The following is a 20,323-nucleotide window of genomic DNA, read 5'->3' as shown; positions in this document are numbered from 1 at the left end:
ACCTTTGGTATATGTTCTCTTAAAGCACAAGACAAAGGACGTGCATCTGGTTAATTAGTTCAAAAGTCTTCTTTGACTGCCTTAATCGGGACAAGCAACTTCTTCAGAAGATATTTGCAGAGGCAGTGTCATGAAGGAGGGCATTGACAGAAAGCGCTAGAAGCGTGCAGTTCAATCAATAAAATGCTGGGAGGAGTCTACTAGATGTATGAAATAAACCCAGCAACAACTATTTCTGAAATATGTAAAGCTCCAAACTTGGGCACTCCAAGCAGCTGTTATAGAAGAGGAAAACGCTCATCAGATTATTTGTGGCACTGTGCAGACTAAAGTGGTACTGTGCATTGGTAATGACTTGTTTTGTACTTATGATACTAGCCTGCAACTTCTTAATACAGAAACTTTCAAATCTATAGTTGACGTAGACCCATATGATGATGTGAGAAAATTCATTTTTAAGAAACATCAGTGTGAAGCATATTGTGTTTCCATTTGCTCTCTCTCTAAAACACAGCACTGCCATATCCAAGAGCATCATGAATTGTAGATGTAATATAATCATATATGGTGTAGGAAACTTTAGTCCACACTACTGCTCCCCTGAAAATCAAGTGCTATTTTCATAATGGTGTTAATGATCAAGATGGGGCCCATTTATTCCCTTTCTAGCAAAGCAAAGGTGGTACCACTTCCAACAGACTAATGCCTGGGAAGGTAATACATACACATTGTATGTGATAGTCTCGATTCAACAAAACTTAAGCATGTGCTTAAATGCTTTTCTATGTTAAGTCCTTTGCTGAAATTTGGCCCAATTCTTGCCAAAAGTGTGCTTAAATCATGAAACAACTTCAGGGCTATGAAAGATTGCCAGCCTCAGAACAAAACCCTTTAAAATACCTTTTCCATAAAGAATGGGCACTAAAATAATCCTTTTAGCTCTGATTTGTATTTAAATAGCATATAATTTTGACCCCCCTTTTATTCTCCTTATTGTTACTTTCGCGTATTAAATAATTTCTTTTTTGTAGTTAACTTGCTCCCCCTGCCTTACTCTTTAAGTAATGACATTTTTGTGTTAGTAATACAACAGTACTTTGCTGCATTGCATAGAATGGACTGTGGCTTTTAAAAATATCTAGTAATAACAAAAGAAACAAGGCTGTATTTTTGGTACAAGTGTCTTCACGGTTCACTACGGTGTGAAAGTACAGGAAATTATTTTAACCGTATATGATCCTGAAACAGAGGATACTGTAAGGAATGTATAAATGCAACAGTAGTATGCCAACTATGAGACCAGGCATTTCAACATTCTAGTAAAAGTAGCAAAAAATATCCTGAATTCTACACCATTTACTCAAAAGTATTTTAAAAATTGGTGAATAAAAAGTGGATTTCAGATTCAAAAGCTTAGTGTGAAATAAGCTATTTCATGCTCCATTTAAATAAATCCTGTATGTACAGAATTTGAGGTTGTAAAGTAGAATCTTCTAACATTGCAAAATTCTTCTCTTTGAGGGCATATATTATGACAAGTCAAGAATTCGTGTTTCGTTTCCCATTCAGCTTTGTGGAATTTGTCTCCATTCACATAATAGATTCCCATAGATATTAAGAAATGGCTGAGTGATGGACTGCCATAGCAGGAAGGTTTTAGCTAGTGAGGGTATAATGAATTCCTGGCAAATCAGGAGCAGAGTCAGCTGCAAGGCTTCACTAACGCGGGTGGAGGTTCTCTGGGACAAACAGGTAAAGACCAAGACCCAGTTTCTCCTATCCTTCTGCAGGTTACTGGGGACTGAGATCAGATAATATCCACCTGCTCTGCAAAGACAGTCAAGCCTGCAACTCTCTCTTTAAAAACAGAAGGAAATTGAGTAAGTCAGGGAAAATGTGGTGTTTAACTACACAAAGAGTTAAGGTGGGAGAAAGCAAGAATTATACTAACCTGGACCAGAAGGAAAGCCTCTGTGATTCAAGAGGTCTACAGAATTATCCCGAACCTAAGCCAAATGACCCTGAGCAGCAGGATTAATACAAGTAGGGTTTCATTATTTTGTTTACCATTGCATATTCACTTGTTACCTGACTGAAGAAATAAACTGCAAAGCCCATCTATATGCATGAAATAAGTTATCTCTATCTTTTGTTCCTGAAGAGTTGTAAACCCAGAAAATAAACCCTGAGAACAGCTGTTAGAAAACTGAACAGACTATTCCAGCTACCAGAAGAATCTTCTTGGTGACACCTGTACCTCAGAAATACATACAGAGCTGCTAAGCAGGGGCAGTGGTTGCTTATAAAGACAAATTTCAGGGCACACAGAGGCACTGAGACATAAGATCCTGAAGAGATTGCAGGATAGCAATCTCTACTTAGGGCCATGTCCACATACGGTGAGAGAGAAAGAGGAAGAAACACTGTTTCTCTCCTTTTTGTCTTTCCAAAAATACTTGCATGGGGGTGTGTAACATGCAATTTACACTGGATTTTGATGTCTCTTCTCTTGGGTGATATATCTATACAAGTAGAGAATAGGGAGATGGATAGATAACGGGGGGATGTGGTGTTGAGAGTAAAATACATCTCTGACGTGTGACTCGAGAGAGCTATCTGACTGTGAAAAACCTGAAAAAGAATACATGATAATTTTGCCTGTTCCACTGTGTTGGTAAATTATTCAATAGAGATGCCGAATTTCATTAATCTTTCATAATATTTACATGGTTTTAGCATTCTTTCTATGTACTTATGTCCTATGTGTGATCATTAAAAGGCAACCAACGAGCCCAGCTCCTTAGTCAACCTTTCCTCCATTTCAAAGTGTACCTGCTATCCCAAAAACTTTGTGTTATTTCTTCCTTTTTAAGTAGAATAGCACTGGTTTTACCGTATGGCAAGTACAATGATTCTTCCCTGCTGCCATTTGAGTTGCTGTTGTTCACCTTGAACCAAGAATTAAAATAATTTGTCTGTTAAGTAAATGCTGCCCAGTACCAGTAGAACCAGTAGTTCTTCCTGCATTAGGCAGAGTGATCTGAACCTCTTCAACCGATCCTCTGACCAGTTTTTTCAGTATAGCCTGTGTTCTAATATTCTGTACCTACCTCATGAATCATTTCCTATATAATTTCCTATATAATGTCTTTTTTTTTTCTTTCTGCTTCTTACCAACAGTGGAAAAATCAGAGGCATAATAATAATAATTCTAACACAACTGACAGAGTCAGTTTGAGAGATTGGACGCAGCTGACATCTGAACACTTAAAACTGGCTATTTGTCTGTCTTACTTATTTTATTCTTGCTGGGTCCAAACTAAATTTCACTGATTTTCAAGGGGTAAATGGTGCTGAAAAAGAGTTTCTGTTATGAACCCAAAGGGAACAATGAATAAGATTTTTTTTTTCATGTCTGTGGAGAAGAAGATGGGAAAAAATATGCATTAAAAATCAACAATTAGGCAGTTAAGTGACAGTACAAAATCTGTTAAACATACTGTAAAATTAAATTAAAATTTGCAAGACCATTCCAGGGAAATTCTGAGCTGCAATTAGGATTTAATTTTTACAGTGTTGAAAAGCGTTAGATCTGATTTTTAAATCAGGCGAATCATCAGGGGAAAGCACTATCGCTGCTGCTTAAAGAAGGTGCAGGAGTGTTGCCTATAATGTGAGGTTATCCCATGAGAAGGACTCATGGACGAGCTGTTCGCGTACCTGACCCTAGCCATGGGAGTGTGTGGGGCTCAGTGGCACCGAGGATCCTTGCTGCCTGCTCGGGAACCCAGTCACCGTTCTGCTAATTTTGTTGAAAGTGCTCCCTGCGTGGTTTGAGCCTGTCTTATGGGCTCCCTTCCTTGCCCCGCACCACCATGCGCTTGCTGTCCTCACCCTGCCAAACCAGACCCAGCACACTTTCCAAGCTGAACTGTGATGTGCCCGTGCCTCACCGCTGACACCTGGACCACTCACCCAGCAGAGCTGGCAATAGCTGCAGGGTGCGATACATGGCACGGTGTGGGAGATCTTCCCAGGTGAGGCTCGGAGGAGATGGGGGCGAGGGAGGAGGTTTCCCTGCACCCCTCCTCAGGGAAAAACGATAGACAGATATTTTGTAAGGCTCAGTCACTCTCGGACCTGTCCTGCTGGCACAGCTGGGGAGGTGATGCACTGTGGTGAAAGAAGAGGAAATGACGGCAGGGTTTGAGATGGGGACATCGTGAGACGGTGTAGCTGAAGTAGACTAGTGTAATGAAATATCTTCAACTTTTTTTTCTCCCTTCAGAATAGGATTACTTGCATATACCTATGAAACTGTTCTGCTTTAAAGCCAAATACTATGCTCTCCAGCCCATCTTCAGATGAGTGCGAGAGGTAATTTTCTCCAGTTAGAGAAAACAGTACATTTGAAAATATCCACTTTGAAAATCAAGTAACAGATATTGTTTGAGGCTGGTTTCCTAGAGCAGCCATCAGTTTCCAGATGCAGAAGCTCTCATAGACATCCAAATTCCACATTTGATTTTTTTGCTTTCTCCATATAAATATATGGAGATAAAAATAGTGCACAGTGTATTAGGCAGGGTTTTCTTCACCAGTGACATTAAGACCAGGAACATATGTGATGTAGAAGCACTGGAAGATGATCAGCTGTGCTCCCAGTCTGGTCAGTCTGTTGACAGGACTAAACCTTCAGCTTTAGGCATTCTGGGGTACAGGCTGCAATGTAATAAGATACGTTGAAGAAAATGAAATATGAAATTGGATAATGTATTTAATTTACTGTACTAATAGGCAGCAGTCTAGTTACAATGTTGCCAAACAAGCATATTTGATATTCTGCTACGGTGAGTTATTCTGGGGATAAACTAATTTTCAGAGAAAAGTACCATTTGGGGAGGGGAAATAAAAATGTGGAAGTCAAAGCCTACTGCTCTTTATCACTTTTAAGGCAAACTAGATATTTAGAAATGTGTCAGAACAGACAAACTAATTTTTTTTCCATCATAAGCCATGCTAGTTTTTCCCCTTTTCTTTATCTTAAGCAGATTACTGTCATCACCATTCTTGCCAGCAAGCAGACTCATTGGAATATTTTTCTAAAATGAACACAAATATTGGATGCAAGCAGGTGGAATGAATTAATTATAAGCATATGGTACTAACATAACGATTTCTGCAGTGTACTGTCGAGACATCTAAGGGTCTAGCTATACAACACACTTTGGCAACAAAGCTGCTTTAAGAAATTATCAGTTACATGCATATAAATGTTTGTGGAGCTAGACTTACTGAAACGATCCAGACTGAACACCCTGACACACACACACACACACACATTTCCAGGAGGGTTTTTAGCTCTCAGCCATGGCAATGGTGTGGTTTATGCTGTTCTCCCAGTTGTGTTAGAACAACTTGAAGATGGCGTCAACCAAACCCAGCAGGCAGGGACTGGGAGCACGCATGGGGAAATGGCGCTTCTTAGGCCAGATTCACACAGTACATGGTACAACTGTACAATATGCCCTACGATAGCCTATATCGACTGCAATTCCAGTCTGCAAGTCCTTTTGTGGTAGAGGCAACTGAAGATGTTCCTGGCTTGCACTGATCCTTGATCAGCTCCTAGTCGCCCCTGCTGACCCAAGTTATTATTCCCTTATTCAGTGCAGGAGATCTCTGAGGTAGACCACTGAAAAGGTCTAAATTAGAGAAAGACAGCTAGAGAACAATCTTAAAGAAAAAAAAAAAGGAAAAATAAAAGATCCCAGATCCACACAGATCTACATAGCAACATACAGTGGGATCAGCTGAAGAGGGAGTGGGCTGGCCACTTCTGTGATGCCAGCACCAGGCACAGCTCAGCAGCACAGAGCCTGGCACAACATTGTCCGCCCCATTTTAGAGTAGAATAATATTACAGTTTTATTTTGATCACATTTTCACATACAAATTCCCAGGGGCTTTTTGTTGGTTAGTTTAAAATGTAGTAAAATTACAAATATCTTGAATATTTAGATTCTTATTCATTATATTGGGGGTTATTAAATTAAGCAGAAATGTGACGTGGAGTTTTTGAAGATGGCTGTGAAGCAGAAGAGATCAGAAATCAATAAAAAGTGGTGGATTTTTACAATACAATCTGAATTCAAATATTAATTTGTGCCATTATTTTGCTTTAAAAAGGTTTAGTTGTCTTTTTGGTGCATATTTATGCTTATCTAAGAAAGAGCTTCATCTTTGTAGAACATACTGTGAGACTAGCACTTTGAAAAATCAGATCCCCTTCTTGAAGTGCTCGAATACAGCTTCACATGGAAACTCATTTCTGTAAATATTGCTTTTTAAATCAGTGTTTAGATTCACATTCATTTTTTGGTCTCAGACCCTGCAGAATGGCCCACTATGCCACCTCATACCTGCCATGAGAGGACAAGAAGCAACCATAATGTTAGAGATCAATGCAAAATGCTTTTTTTCTTAACAAAGATTGCACATATAAATTATCACAATAATTTAGAACAAATGGACAAAAAAAACCCGCAAACCACCGACTTTTATATAATCCAGCAGATGGTGCTATGATGCAACGAACTGGTTCAAGAATACAAGAAATACACTGAATGTGAACATTTTATTCCTTTACCTGGCGCTGCTGTTTTTTTGTTAGCTGGGTTGGCTGCAGGAGCTTTTGCTGGCTCTTAAAAAAAAAAAGAAAAAATTAAATCAATTACTACAAAGTGTTTTATCTTAAAAATAAACAGAAATCTAAGGAAAGGCTTCCAATGAGGTACAGCCTGTGGCAATTTTTTCACTGAACAGTTAGACAAAGAGATTATCCAAAGAGAAAAGAGCTGAGTTGCCTTCAATAAACATAAAGGCATCAACAAAATAGCCAGCTGAAGGGCTAGTAAACTCTTGCTGTTAGGCACTGAACCACTACTTCTAGCTTTTTTTTGTGTCTAATAATCCAATATCTATTGGCAAAGCAGAGCAAAGCAGGTATCTAGGGGTTCAGGCACGGGCTCACCGCTCAGGCAGCAGCTATGGGCTGGGAGCCTCTGCATTAGATCTTGCAGCTATGAGAGCTGAAGGTCCTGAGCCAGCCTACGGCAGCTGGTGAGTATCTGTGAATTCATCAGTGGTGCCTCTTGGGATCCCACAGTTATTCAGGGTGGCATCCTTTCCCCTAATATGAACCTCCCTGATGAGAAAAAGTGAAAGTGGGCTACTTCTGCAAAGTACATTCACAGACACGGCTACACCAGGACTCTCTCTCCATCCTGAGGAATGGAGGAGCATTAGAACAACTTCATGCTTGATCCTGCATTTGAAAGATCAACCGCTGGGTTCTCCTAGCAGAGAATCGGGCCCTCTCAGGCTGCTTAACTGTAGTTCTTCTGTTCTTGGTCTTTCCATGAAACATTTGCACTATCCTCTCTTTGCTGAGGTAGGACATTTCCTTGCAGAATGAAGGTCCAAATGACAGAAGTGTATATGCGTCTCCAAGCAGACTTGGAGAATCTCAACCTTGGACAGAAGAACCCAACTAGCTTACTGGATGTATTTACTCTTTACCAGTGTTCAGTTAATCATTTTTATCCTCAGAATCTACTAAAACAGACTGTACTTGAACTACAATAATTTAACAAATATCCATAAGCTAAACTCCACTGACTTTCATAATGGATTTTTTTATATCAACTAGAAGATCCTCTAACTTAAAATTCACATTCCCATATTGTGAGAGGAAATAATTAATCATTTTAATCACAATCTGAATTACAGAATGCCAAAAAAATGTTAGTTAATCCTTCACATCTGTCATTGTGTTATTACAAAGAAAAAGAATATGGCTAAATCAGGAATGTAATTTTGAGTTCTTCCCCTCCAGTCTTTTCAGAAGTTCATAAAAGATGCATCAGATGTGAAACAGAATGAAAACAAAATATAGTTTGCATGTGTGGGATTGTTTTGTTTCCATCCATTTAAAAGTCTGCAGCAGATAATTATATCCTAACTTAGTTATTATCACAACACTGTAATTACTTGAGGTGCTCACCCCTCCTTCAGGGAAATATATAGAAGATCTTGAAGAGATTCCTTAGTATTACTTTCCTGAGTGCCTGTTCCTGGCAAAGAAGCAGGAGATACAACACAGTCTACAAGTGACAAGATGGACTTAATACAAAACTCTGTAACTCCTGCATTTATTCCCTTCTGAGCTCTCAGTTAGAGCTCACATGCCAGCAAGACTTTCTCTTTTTTATTCTTTTTTTGGTAACATCTGTGAAAACAAATTAAGTTAGGATTCTTTTTGTTCTACCAAGATTTTTATTTTCATTTGAAATATTTCATTTTGCCTGGAGAAGAGGAGGCTGAGGGGAGACCTTATCACCCTCTACAACTACCTGAAAGGAGGTTGTAGAGAGATGGGGGCTGACCTCTTCTCCCTGCTGACAAGTGATAGGACGAGGGGAAACGGGTACAAGTTACGTCAGGGGAGGTTTAGATTAGATATTAGGAGACACTTTTTCACTGAAAGGGTTATTAAACATTGGAATAGGCTGCCCAGGGAGGTGGTGGATTCACCATCTCTGGAGGTGTTTAAAAAAAGGGTAGATGGGGCACTGAGGGACATGGTTTAGAAGTGGCTCTTGTCAGGATAGGCTAAAGGTTGGACTCGATGATCTTAAAGGTCCCTTCCAACCTCAACAATTCTATGATTCTATGATTCTAACTACAATAATTTTAATTGAGGAAAAAAGTTTTGAGTAAAAACTTCTGAAATTTATTTATTTATTTAACTTTTAAGCAGCATTGAAACAAAAGTGTCAAATGTTTTAAACTTATTTTTTTGGAAGCATGCTCTTTTTAGTTTGTAATTCACAAATTATTTCAGTGCTAATGACTCTGCATCTTTATATGAACAAGTTTCAGCTGAAAATTTCACCCTAAAAATTTCACTCTTGTGATGGAGCTGGGAAGTTTTGCCGTGACAGCTGCTGGGGAGTTCTCCCATGAGAGGGATCATGTCCCAGATCAATAGATCCTTTAAGACCTGCTTGCAAACAGGCAGTTAGTTCGCTAACAGGACATTAGTTGCAGACTAAGTCCATTGAACCTTTTGTTCAACGTTTCTGCAGAATTTGGGTAGGAAACCAATGTATAAGCTTTTCTTGATTGCCAAAAGTCGTGTTTTAATAAATTCATGCAAAACTGAGGATGGCAGGGGATTCTTCTGCCATACAGGAAAGATCACATATGGAGACAGGAGTCAGTGCATTCTTTAATTATGAATTTGAATGAGATTTCAAAACTCTGGAGCTTTCCTAATTTTTCTTACATACTGTACTTTCAGAACAGGGATCTGAGCAGATGAAGTCTGACCAGTGAAACTGTCGTGCTATCCTTATTGTGTTGAGGCACTGATGCTTGCAAATTTGTAGAAAACAAAGGTGTAAGAGTTCCCTTGTTAATGATACCATGTTCTCAGAGCATTTTTTGGTTATTTATGCAGAAGAGCCCAGCCCCTGCCTCTCTTCAGCCTCCGAAGTCTCTCTGTCTGAATCTGAGGTAGCTAGATAGACAAGGCCCTTGATTCCCTTTTGTGAAGATAAACTTGATGGTCCTCAGCATGTTGGATGCTCAGTCTTCTCAGTTCATTTACCAAACTTGCTGCCACTGAGAACATGTTCAGCTGAGACCTCATTTGACATTTCCTTCCCCATGAAGCCTTTGGTTTTGAAAACTGTGATAGAAAAGAGGGGAAGGCAAAACTGTCAGTCACCAAGAGAAGTGTGGAATTAGAAGTAGGGTAAGAATGGATTTAGAATGTAGGAGGCAGATGAAGTCTAAACATACTATTTTTCAATTACAAATGGTGTAGCTACTTTCTTTGTATTTTCAACAATTCAATAACTATTACTTTGGATTATTGAAACATGCCATTTGAAACTACATGACATATAAAAGAGATCATAACCTATGGTACAGTAGTTTCTTACTTTTGAGTTCTTTGGACACAGCAGCTTCTTTTTTCTCTGTAAGATAAAAAAACCCACATATGCGTAAAAACATAGTTAGGAAGGACATAGGTAGATAGAAAACTGTAGTGTGTGCTTTAGTGATGAAACACTTATTTGCTGGAAAGTTCATTTGAATGATGCAGTGGCTTCTGATCCATGGCAGAGTTGCATTAATTTAACCTGAAGTGTAAATGCAACAAAATCTGTGTGAACGTGAACATTTTTGTTAAATTTCAATATTGTAATATGTGAAATTTGACATGTGATTGAGTTAACATGGCTTACGTGTACTAGCTGAGCCATGGTAGCTCACCATGTGCACATTGCTGGGTTGCAGAAGTGCACGAGAAGATGTGCTAAGAGCCTAAGAATAGAGCCATGTAATGAAAGGCATTGTCTTCCTACAATTGTTGACAATCATACCACTGAGGCCTAGTTTGCAAGGCTCCAAGTAACACCTTGCCAAAACTCCAGCTGCCACATATTTCCCACATGCCAAAACAAATGGAAGATTTACAGCTAAAGAGAGGAGAGAGTGAATCCGAGCCATCCCTCCAGTCCAGCCTGAAGAAAAGATCCCTGCTTCTCCAAACTTTTCCCAATGTTCAATTAAAGTTCAAGCTAATGAATTTCTCTCATTTATGTGAAAAAGAGCATATGGATGACTCTTACTAAAATTGAGCCAATGTGGAATAGCTTATGAACCTGAAGAAACTCAGTCAGTCCTACACATAAGCATAGGCAAAATCCACCCCTGGTTGATTTAAATAAAGTTACGATAACTCAGCTATACCAAAATACAGCATGGCCAGGCAGCCTACCAGAGATGAGACTGTTCAGTCTCACAGTTAAGGTGGCATTTTCGGGCCACTTTTTTGTAGGACTTTTTTCTGATGGCTGAGAGAAGATTTGGAATCTTTACTAAACAGGTGTAAGTGGGCAGAAATACTCAGTGATAGCTTCTCTCTCCATTATAATTTATGATGTTATTCTACCTTAGGGCTTTTATCTGGGTACAAAAAGCAGCCATTTTTATAACCATACTTGGGGCCTTATGTACCTTTTTCACTAGTCTCAGCTGTGCAAGTAATAAAGGGTTCATGGAGGTCCTGTGAGACAGGAATCAGAGACATGCACAGAGTAGTGATGGAAGTTACTCCACCGCGTACCCATGGGGAAATGAACATCCTCTCTAAGAATCTATAGTGTGTCTAGAATATTGGCAGGATAACGCTTATGTCCACAACATATATGAATGATAAACTAACTGTGCACTTAAACACTAATGCAAGAAATACTTCAGGGCAGAAGCTGCCAAAATAAGTAGCTTGCAAAACCAAGACTATCCCATTACTGATAATAATACAAAGTTACTTGAGTTTCTGTTGCTCTCTAAATTGCTGTAAAAAAGTTGATATGAGATAAGGTAATGCAAATGACTGCCAAGTAGTCTAATAACAAGTCTTGAAAAATTCAGGGGAAAATACATTTCTATTTGGGTGACATGCTGCTCTGAACAGAAATGTTTCTAGGTTAATCCTCTGCTTCCACTAACTCTCTGTGAAAGCATGTTTTGCAGGCATTACTTCAAAGTATGATAATTACCACATTTAGATGAAATTAATCATGAGGCAGCTTTCAGCCACGTTATCTGGCTAAGGCACCTATTGAAGCCTTCAAGAAGTGCCTATTAGTTGCCAGATATGGAAATTTTAAAGAGTGTATATTGCAGGGAAATGAATCATTTATCACAATAATCTTCTGTTGCTGGAGGTTATAAAAAAATAAATAAATTGGCAGCATCATTTACAATAACAGACTGGATCTAAATAAAGCCCTCAAGTTATTTCTTTCCTTTTTAAATAGAAGTCACCATTTATTAGGACTACATACTTTAGTATATTTTAAAGCCATAATTTATGTTAAAAGAACCAAAGTGTTTTTCCATAATCTGAAACACATAACATGTAGTAAAGTCTGAGTAAATATCTGGACAATTTTTCCAGTAAGAAAATCTTATAATTTGAGGGGTTTGGTGTAGTTTTGTTTTGGCTTGGTTTTTTAGAGCAGAAGAATTACCCATAGCTGATTCCAATAACACACAATGATATGAAAATGTAAATATTTGTACTCTTAGGCTATTCTTTTCAAGCCAAGGTGCCTAAAGTTTGATTTCTAAAGCCATACTTATGCAACTAGGCTGGAATGATTTACAGAAAATTGTCCAGAGGAGGTTTTTTAGGATCTTGAACCATGGAGGATCCTTTGAAGGTATATAGTATTTACATCTAGGCACCTCGCACTTGAATGAAATAAATGACCTCACTTGAATGAAATAAATGACCCAAGTACAAAGAATCGAACAATTGGTAGATCTTACAGAAGGTGGGAAAATTGATCAGGATTTCTGAAGTCCTTAAATGTAGTTACCTGCTGTAAGGCACAAATAGCACATAACTAAACAACTCAAAGGATTATAATACCAAAAATGAATTGAACAATTACTATTAATGTAATTAAAGTCATTGAGCATTTTCCCTCATTCATTTTTTGTTTTGTTCAGTTCTAGGGTTTAACTTTTATACTATGGGAGTGTGGTTGGCAAACACAACTTACAGTACAACAGGTTTTTATATCCATGATGTTTTTTTCTTAAAAATAACAACAAGCTCTCTGGCCTCTCAGTGGGTCTGTTTTTTCAGGTTAGTTAAGAAGAGGAATTTTCAGAAGAAATTAACTTTTTTCAAATGCCTGTGCTAGGCAACATATGAACATTATCCTAAAAACATCAGCCTAGGAAGTGTCATCTCCAGAGCTTTAGGCTATTTTCTCTTTAAAACTTTACATCTGAAGTCTGGTGACAGAAAAGGCAAGTGGATGGCATGAGAATGACACCCACACTTCCTGGAAGCCATGTTACTTCATTAGGACCCATATAACACATGAACATCAGCCTGGGTACTCTAGCAGCCTTGACCAGCAGCATGGTCAAAAGCACTGTGACTGTCCTTGCTATTGGTGATGGAATTAGTTGATATCCAGGGAATGCATTTTATTTTCAAGAAAAACCCCACTTTTAGAACAACATAAAGCAATTAAAAAAACTTTAGCAGACTTACTATAGGAGATAAAACTTCGAAATATGATGATTCTGGTAATTTGTTCCCCAAACTGAAACAGTCTATTTTTCAGAAGTTGCTGAGGACACATTTGATATTCAGGTCTTCTTAAAGGTAGAAGTGTAGAAGCCATGGGCTTTTTTGAAAGCACCTGCAACAGGCTTCAACAGGCTAGGCACCATAGCTAACAAAATCATCCGTCAGCTGTGGAGGACTGTGAAGCACCCTTTTCTTTTTACAGCTATTCTAAGGAGATATGTAGACAATTGTATTCTGGACTGTACTCTCAAAAAGCAAGCATTGCTTTTTGTACAGGCTCCCATCTTCCCAGGTGAATGAACAGGTTTTTCTTTTACTCACTCTCGAAAAAGATTAAAGTACAGTAAAACTTTTTTTTATTACTTTATTAAAAAACACTAAATATTTAAACAAACATGATCTGACTTTGTTCTTATCTGTACAGGCTAAAAGGATCAATTTTGAACTCAAACTAGAAATGCGCATCTGGCAGCCAGCACAGATGTATCTTAGTGAAACAGCAAAGCGGTGCTTTATTCTTTCGCCTCCTTTTAGCACATAGCTCGATCTTTTCCTCAGGCCTCGATCAGCATTCTTTTGAAGTAAACTAGCAGTACACAGTAACTGCAAATGACATCTAAACTACACATGGGGCAAGGAAAAAAATCCCTCTAAGCTTATATAGTGCCTTTCATGCCAGCGAGTCCCTAGGAGGTTGGTAATAAGCCATTAGACAAGGATGCCCCAGCGCTCTAGTAGAGAGTGTGGTTGTTTGAGTTTAAACAAACTTCCAAAATGGAATATTTCAAACATTGCTCTGAGGTGAGTTCTAGACCTAGAATTCTGGGGTTCACAAAACTTTTACACTTGTTTCAGCAATGGATTTATAATACAGTGTACATTGTACATTTGAGAACAGCAGATCTTTAGCAGCTCCATACAACCTATAATTTTTATACAAAAAAAAGAAGTTCTGGGAAATAAATAGGTCTCAAATTGTACTTTCTTGAAAGGTTTCTCTGTGCTTTTTCTTCCTAGAAATCTGCCACTCAAATATACATCAGTGTATAAAAAAATCTTAAATTAAAATTGTTGTTTAGATAAATGAATATTTCAGAGACAATATATCGTTAGCTCTGTTAATGATGCCTGGTTTAAAATAGCTGCCAAAACCCACTTTTACTATTGGAAGCAGTATTTTATATGTTTTATCTAAAACAACCTTTCTCTTTGGAAGCTTACCAAAGAACATGACAATAATATCAAACTTACAAACAGAAACTAATTTCAGCATTAGTTGGCTACCACAGTATCCGAGCTGAACAGTAGCTAATATCCAAATCAAACATTGTGTAACCCAATAGCTACGGCTAAGAATCCTAAGAATGCAAGGATTCCTCCATACTGGCTGATCTACACTAAGCACCAAGACCCTACAGAATTACTAGATGCCTCTGAAAGACATGATTCACTGAATCAAAAACTAAAGAGAAATTTAAAATGTTAAGCAGTTACTAAAGGAGGAATTCTCATCCTAAACCTCAGCTAGCACTGACCATCTGCCTTCTCTATCTTTTAGCTGATGATCACATACTAGAATGGACTTAATCAAACCCCACTGATTTGCTAATGATCTACATAGACCCACAAAAAATAAGTTGTGTGATGAAGATGCCTCACACAACGTGACCAGAGGTCTACCAACTGACTCAAAGAAGAATGTTTCTAAGATGACTTACAGAAATCTTGCATCATTGCTTGGCTCTTACGATATATTTTGACTTAGGTATTCAAATAATATTGTAATTAAAAGTAGCAGAAGAAAAAGAGAAGAGGGCAGAAAAATGAACAGAAACTTCAAGAATGAGAGAGAACTGTGATGAAAACTGAAATGATATTTTCCATGTTGTAAAGTCAAAACTGTGCTGGTTCTCCAGAAAAAAAAAAAAGCTGCTTGCTGTTATCACTGACCAAGGCACAATTTGAGAGCATGCTTTCGGAGCTTGGTTCTGGCTTTGCAAATGTAATACAACAGCAGAGCTTTTAAAACAATGCACCTTACAAGTACGACAGTTAATGTTCCCTTTGCTGCCCTGAGCAAGAGTTCACAAGAGTGGAAATAAAAACGATAGCAGGTGGCATCTGATGCCTGAGAGTTTCCATCATGTGAATGAAAAACATAATTAAAGTCGCCTAGAGACCAGTCTCAGTACAGTCTGCTCCCAAACTGGCAGATGTACCAGAATTTAAAACCAATTTATTAAGTAGCAAGATTTGCAGTTAATGTGATTTACAGTGGTAAAAAAGCAAGACACCCCAGATAGCGGAGCATTATGAAAAATGAACTGCTATTGAACATATAGTAATTAAACAAGCATTTTCAAACCTCCTATTGAAATATATTGTGGTATAGTGTTTCTTTTTTCATTTACTCGGTGTTCTTAAAACTTATTTCCACAAAATAGTATTCATTTCAACTAATATTCCAATGTTCTGAGAAGTGTTCAATTCCGAACTGTCTTTAAGAATTTGTTACTCAGTTGCTTTTTAATTTATGCTATTTTTGGTAATTTTACACTAATTGTATGGCATTAATGAAGCAATTGTCATCTTACCACATCTCAAAGCTTTTGGGAGTATTTTTTATTTTGCTTTCAGTCACTTCTGAAACAGCAGATGCCCATGTATAGGGGCATTTTATCACAGTGCCTACGCTTTCTATTGTAATGTCTCCATTTTACAATTAAGATTTTTAAAATTTCATATTACAGGGAATTAAAACAATATTGTTTCTTTTCAGTGGGCTTAAACTCTAGGAAGGGTCTATCAAAACTGCTCGTACTAATGTAAGATTCACTTTTTAACATACTTTCCCAAACTCCTAAAATTTGACATTGGCACAGAAGAGCTGTTCAAAAATACCAACATTTCTCCCACATGGAAAATTCTGTGTTTGGACCAACATTTGATTTTGTTCCCTGACTTAATCACTGAGAATGATATTGCCATATGCTCTGTGACAACTGCTGACAAAAACTCCTCTTGGCTTTCCAAAATATCATTTCTTGGTGAGCATAAGAAAGGCATCTCACTGCACCCGTGCGGGTGAAGATGTACACAAGGAAAGGCAAGGTACTGTGCCACTGCTGCTTCAGAGCTGTTCCTTGACCCATTTGGTGACAGCAGTAAACTCCCAGACCAGAGTTTAGCTAGCTTCCTTTGAGAATAACTTGGGAATAACAGGGAAAATTATTGTCTGAGGCCAGTTAAGTCTTGAATCCTACATTACAGGTTTTATGTTTAAATCTCTCCAGGCTGTAGGACATGAAGTGAGGGGAAACTGCAGATGATGTTACTATTGCTAGGTGAAAATGGGAGGAAGTGGAGCTTCTGTAAGTTAAAATCAAGTTTCCTCAGGCGACACGAGACTGGACTATAAGGAACAATTCTCCAAAGGTACTGATAACCAACGTGGGATGTAAAGAGGTTTGAGGAATTTAGGACTATGAAAAAACTAGCTAGCTAACTAACATGCTTCTGTTGATTACAGTAGAAAATCACTGATAGCACTCTAAAATTTTGACAGATCATTTTCCATTGAAGCAGGAAAAATATTCAAGCCCTTCCTTCCACTCTTTGTGAAGGGTGCCCTCACTCCTTACCATTGTCTCCGTTTCCTCCCCACTCACAGTAGCAAGCTTTTTGATCATTTCTTAGTTTCTTTGGTGTCTCCAAGTCCCTTCTGATCACCAGCACTGTCTCCTCACAGGATTATGCCCATCACCATTTACAAAGGAGCTCAATATTCTGCGCAGCCACTGAGTGTCCGCTAGCCCTGAGCAGCACAGCATCACAGGTAGGTAGTAGCCTAAAGCCTAAAGCTTTCCAGAAAGTTGTGGGGTAATGAGTATGGCTGAAATACTAAATGTTACCTCAGATTTCCCAAGATCATGAAAAAAGTTCACTCAATAGAGTAAAAAATAAAGCAAGTAGAGAAGGACGTGAGCAAACAAGTGATTCAGCTACAGTGGTAGTAAGGAACAGTCTGCACTTTGGGAATGGCCAATTTCAACTGTACCAGTGATTCATGGTTCCACTAATTAGTGATTTCTCCTTTCTCCTTTGTAATTGCTGAAATGGATTCAGTCTCCCCCACTGTAGAGCAGGTGGAAACATGTTCCACTGCCTTCTGTACTCATCAGGAGTGGTTTAAAAGAGCAGAACTCTGGAGCATGATGCGAGATCACAGTCATCCACACACAGGAAGCTGTAAGTGCAGTTAATTGCACAAGCTGCAGTCATTTAGGGGAAAAGTAATGGGGGTTTTTTGTGTGTAGCGAATTCAGGTAATAATCTTAATTCCTAAAATTTAAGAATCAGATCTTTTCCTGGAATAAACTGTCATTTGAATTAGTGTAAATATTGTAACAGCTGAAAATTTTCTTCAGCATATTTTACCTTTTCTTGAAACAGCATGGGGGATGTACTCTCTATGTTTTTCTTAAGAAAGCTCAGCACCAATACCTTTTGGATGATTCACAAGAGGAATTCTTTTTACAGTCAGAATAGGCTTTGTTAAGTGTATGTCTGCTATGAATCCTTGCAATATCTCTTTCTCTACTTCTCAACACATTTCAGTTTCTTTCTTTCTGTTGGATAGATGGATGTACAGATGGCATCTGTAGACATTATCACTAGGATGAAGATATTTTTTGTACTTCTGATCACAGATTCAGTCAGCATTCTTACTCTGAGAAAAGGGAGACTGAATAATGCAATGTCCATCCATTCATCTTTATAGGTGACACACTACTCTAATTACACTCCCGTAAGTGAAGCAAAATCTATGAGAAAGCAACCTCATGCAGAACCTACTGCAATCAAGCTAAAAATCAATGCAATTATAACCACAGCTATGTATGGCTCTTCCGCTGAAGAAGATCTTCCCATTTTATTATCCTAACATTCAATAATACTTCATCCGACTTAGTCTCTCAGAGTTACGTATAGCAAAACCACAAAGTTGGCTCTGCTTCTTGAAAAACAGATCAAGAGAATAAGCATGGCCATGGGGAACATTTAGTGAAAGGTTAAACAATTGTAACTAAGAGTGAAGTGTAAAGGATACCCTACTGTAAGTCAGGAATACCTCTGGTCTATGAACCTTCCTGGGGGAAAGGCATCCAAGAGACTGAAGAATACTTTCAAATAAGTGACATGAAAGTCTTTATCAAATATGTGTTCATTAAAAGCTTTTAAAACCTCATTTCAAGGTCAAGGGAAAATTTACTTTTTCTTTTTAAGTGTAAAGCAAAAGAAAAGAAAAGAAAGAGAATCAGCCTAATCCCAGACTCTGAATATTCCTAATGACTTTATTTAGCTGTGGGTCAAGCCTTTGACTTGCCCATTGAGTGACAGCAGGAAATAGATAGCACTGTGTAGGTATGTCATTGCGGTCTGGCTGATGTGTCTGTGAATGGGTGTTTTGCATAGAATAATTATCCTAAATATCAGACCTGCTGACTCAGATGTACATCTTATTTTGAAGGCACAGAACTGTTTTTCTTCATTAAAAAGATTAACTTTGTGTTGTTTGAGGGATAGGCATACTCTAATCCTGTTATTTCTGGATGTGACTGGAAAAATAAACATTGCATTAATCCCCAGACCAACATAAACAGGGTTGATGCAATAAATTAGATTCTTTAATTAAAGCTATGCCACCCAGCTGCTTGCACAGCACAGGTACTTCATTCTACGTATCTGAAAGTCCAAAGGCAAACTGATTATTTGGTTACCTTTGTGGACTTAGATTGAATATGTATCACCTTCAAGCTTGATTATTTCTAGTATCACATTTCCCCAAAAAGTTCTTTACAAGACTGACAATGCACTGTCAGAAGAGATTGCCTGCCAAACACTAAAATGACTCCTATGCTTTGCTCAAGGAAGATTCTCTTGCCAACTCATCAAAAAGTGAGTTTGTAGTACAAACCCAAGCCTCCCCCCTTTTCTCTGTATTTATTAAAGGGTTGACATTTCTAATTCTTTGCCAACCAGATCTTACCACCATCATTCCCCATTTGCCTTTCTTACATCACTCCCTGCTTTGTGCAATCAAAGATGGAAAAGAACAAACACAAAGAAAGAGGTCTGGGCTGAGCAATATTCAGCATAGCCTTGAAAGTGCTCAACTCACAATAGGTAGCAAAGGGGTCACTGAAAGGTGCTTAAAGCTTATTCATCTGCTCCTAACATTTCACGGACAGAGCAGGCACCTCAGCCAGTGAATATTCACTTTCTTCTCTTCTAGAGCTTTCTTTGCACAACATATGATGGTGGGCAAAGGTGGGAACGGAGACAAGAGTTTCCTCTAAAGCCAATGTGTACTAAAGGAAAGAGAAGGTCAGTCTTCCACCTCAGAGTTGCCACATCAATCGCAATGGAGAGTCAGTCTTATGTTGAGCCATTTGTGAGGTGACGGAGAGACAAGGGGAAGCCAGGAAAAACTTGTTTCTAACCCTTTAACTCTTCTTATTTCATGTAATTTCTAGCTCTTGAACACTGAACGCTAACCGTGTCCTGGAAGGGTGTAAGTGTTTGGTTTGGTCTTGGTGTAAATAATGTTACCCTTCCCATCTGAAGAACTCTTTCAACAGGCAATAAGGGACAATATTTTCAGAAACACCACAGTAGTCTTGCAACCTCTGTACTTTTTTCAAAAGTGATAGAGGTTCTCAGAACTGAGGCTCAGTTCTCTCAGAAAATAATTTTTCTGAGAATTATGTGCCTGGCCTACTCTGACATGCTTGTAAATCCCACCAGGTGCTATGCTACATCTTTAGGTATCTAAATATCTTTGAAATCTTGTTGTTGATCACTGCTGTTGATGGAGCATAAATTCAAAGTCCACTGAGTGCTTTGAAAATTTCAGTGTAGGACATATTTGAGCTGCCTTTTGTCTTGTTTCAGGAGCAGACTCCCTTAACAGCCAGTCACGTGGTGATCATGGGAATTGCTTTTCTGCTGTGTTTGCATCCCTGCTGGATTTTTTGGCTTGTCCCTCACTGTGACCCCAGTTTTATTCTTCTGCTGTTGTTTGAGGAGATACAATTTGATTTTTACTAAATAGCCATATCTGACTCTTGATGATTT

The 20,323-nt window shown here is 38.4% G+C and overlaps 1 protein-coding gene across 1 annotated transcript in view; it reads right to left on the bottom strand.

Moving 5' to 3' along the window:
- The window catches only part of TRDN (triadin), a 229,748-nt gene that overhangs the window by 89,320 nt on the left and 120,105 nt on the right, over nucleotides 1-20,323 (bottom strand). Inside the window, exons 16-17 of the mRNA XM_074580841.1 lie at nucleotides 10,011-10,046; nucleotides 6,650-6,703 (exon numbers count right to left, since the gene is read on the bottom strand). Of these exons, the coding sequence (XP_074436942.1) occupies nucleotides 6,650-6,703; nucleotides 10,011-10,046 (90 nt within the window). The remainder of the gene's footprint in view (nucleotides 1-6,649; nucleotides 6,704-10,010; nucleotides 10,047-20,323) is intronic.

The sequence above is a fragment of the Larus michahellis genome, chromosome 3 (assembly GCF_964199755.1).
Source record: "Larus michahellis chromosome 3, bLarMic1.1, whole genome shotgun sequence".
NCBI classification, from domain to species: Eukaryota; Metazoa; Chordata; class Aves; order Charadriiformes; family Laridae; genus Larus; species Larus michahellis.
The sequence above is the reverse complement of the archived record's forward strand: the minus strand, read 5'-3'. Positions and strand labels throughout refer to the sequence as shown.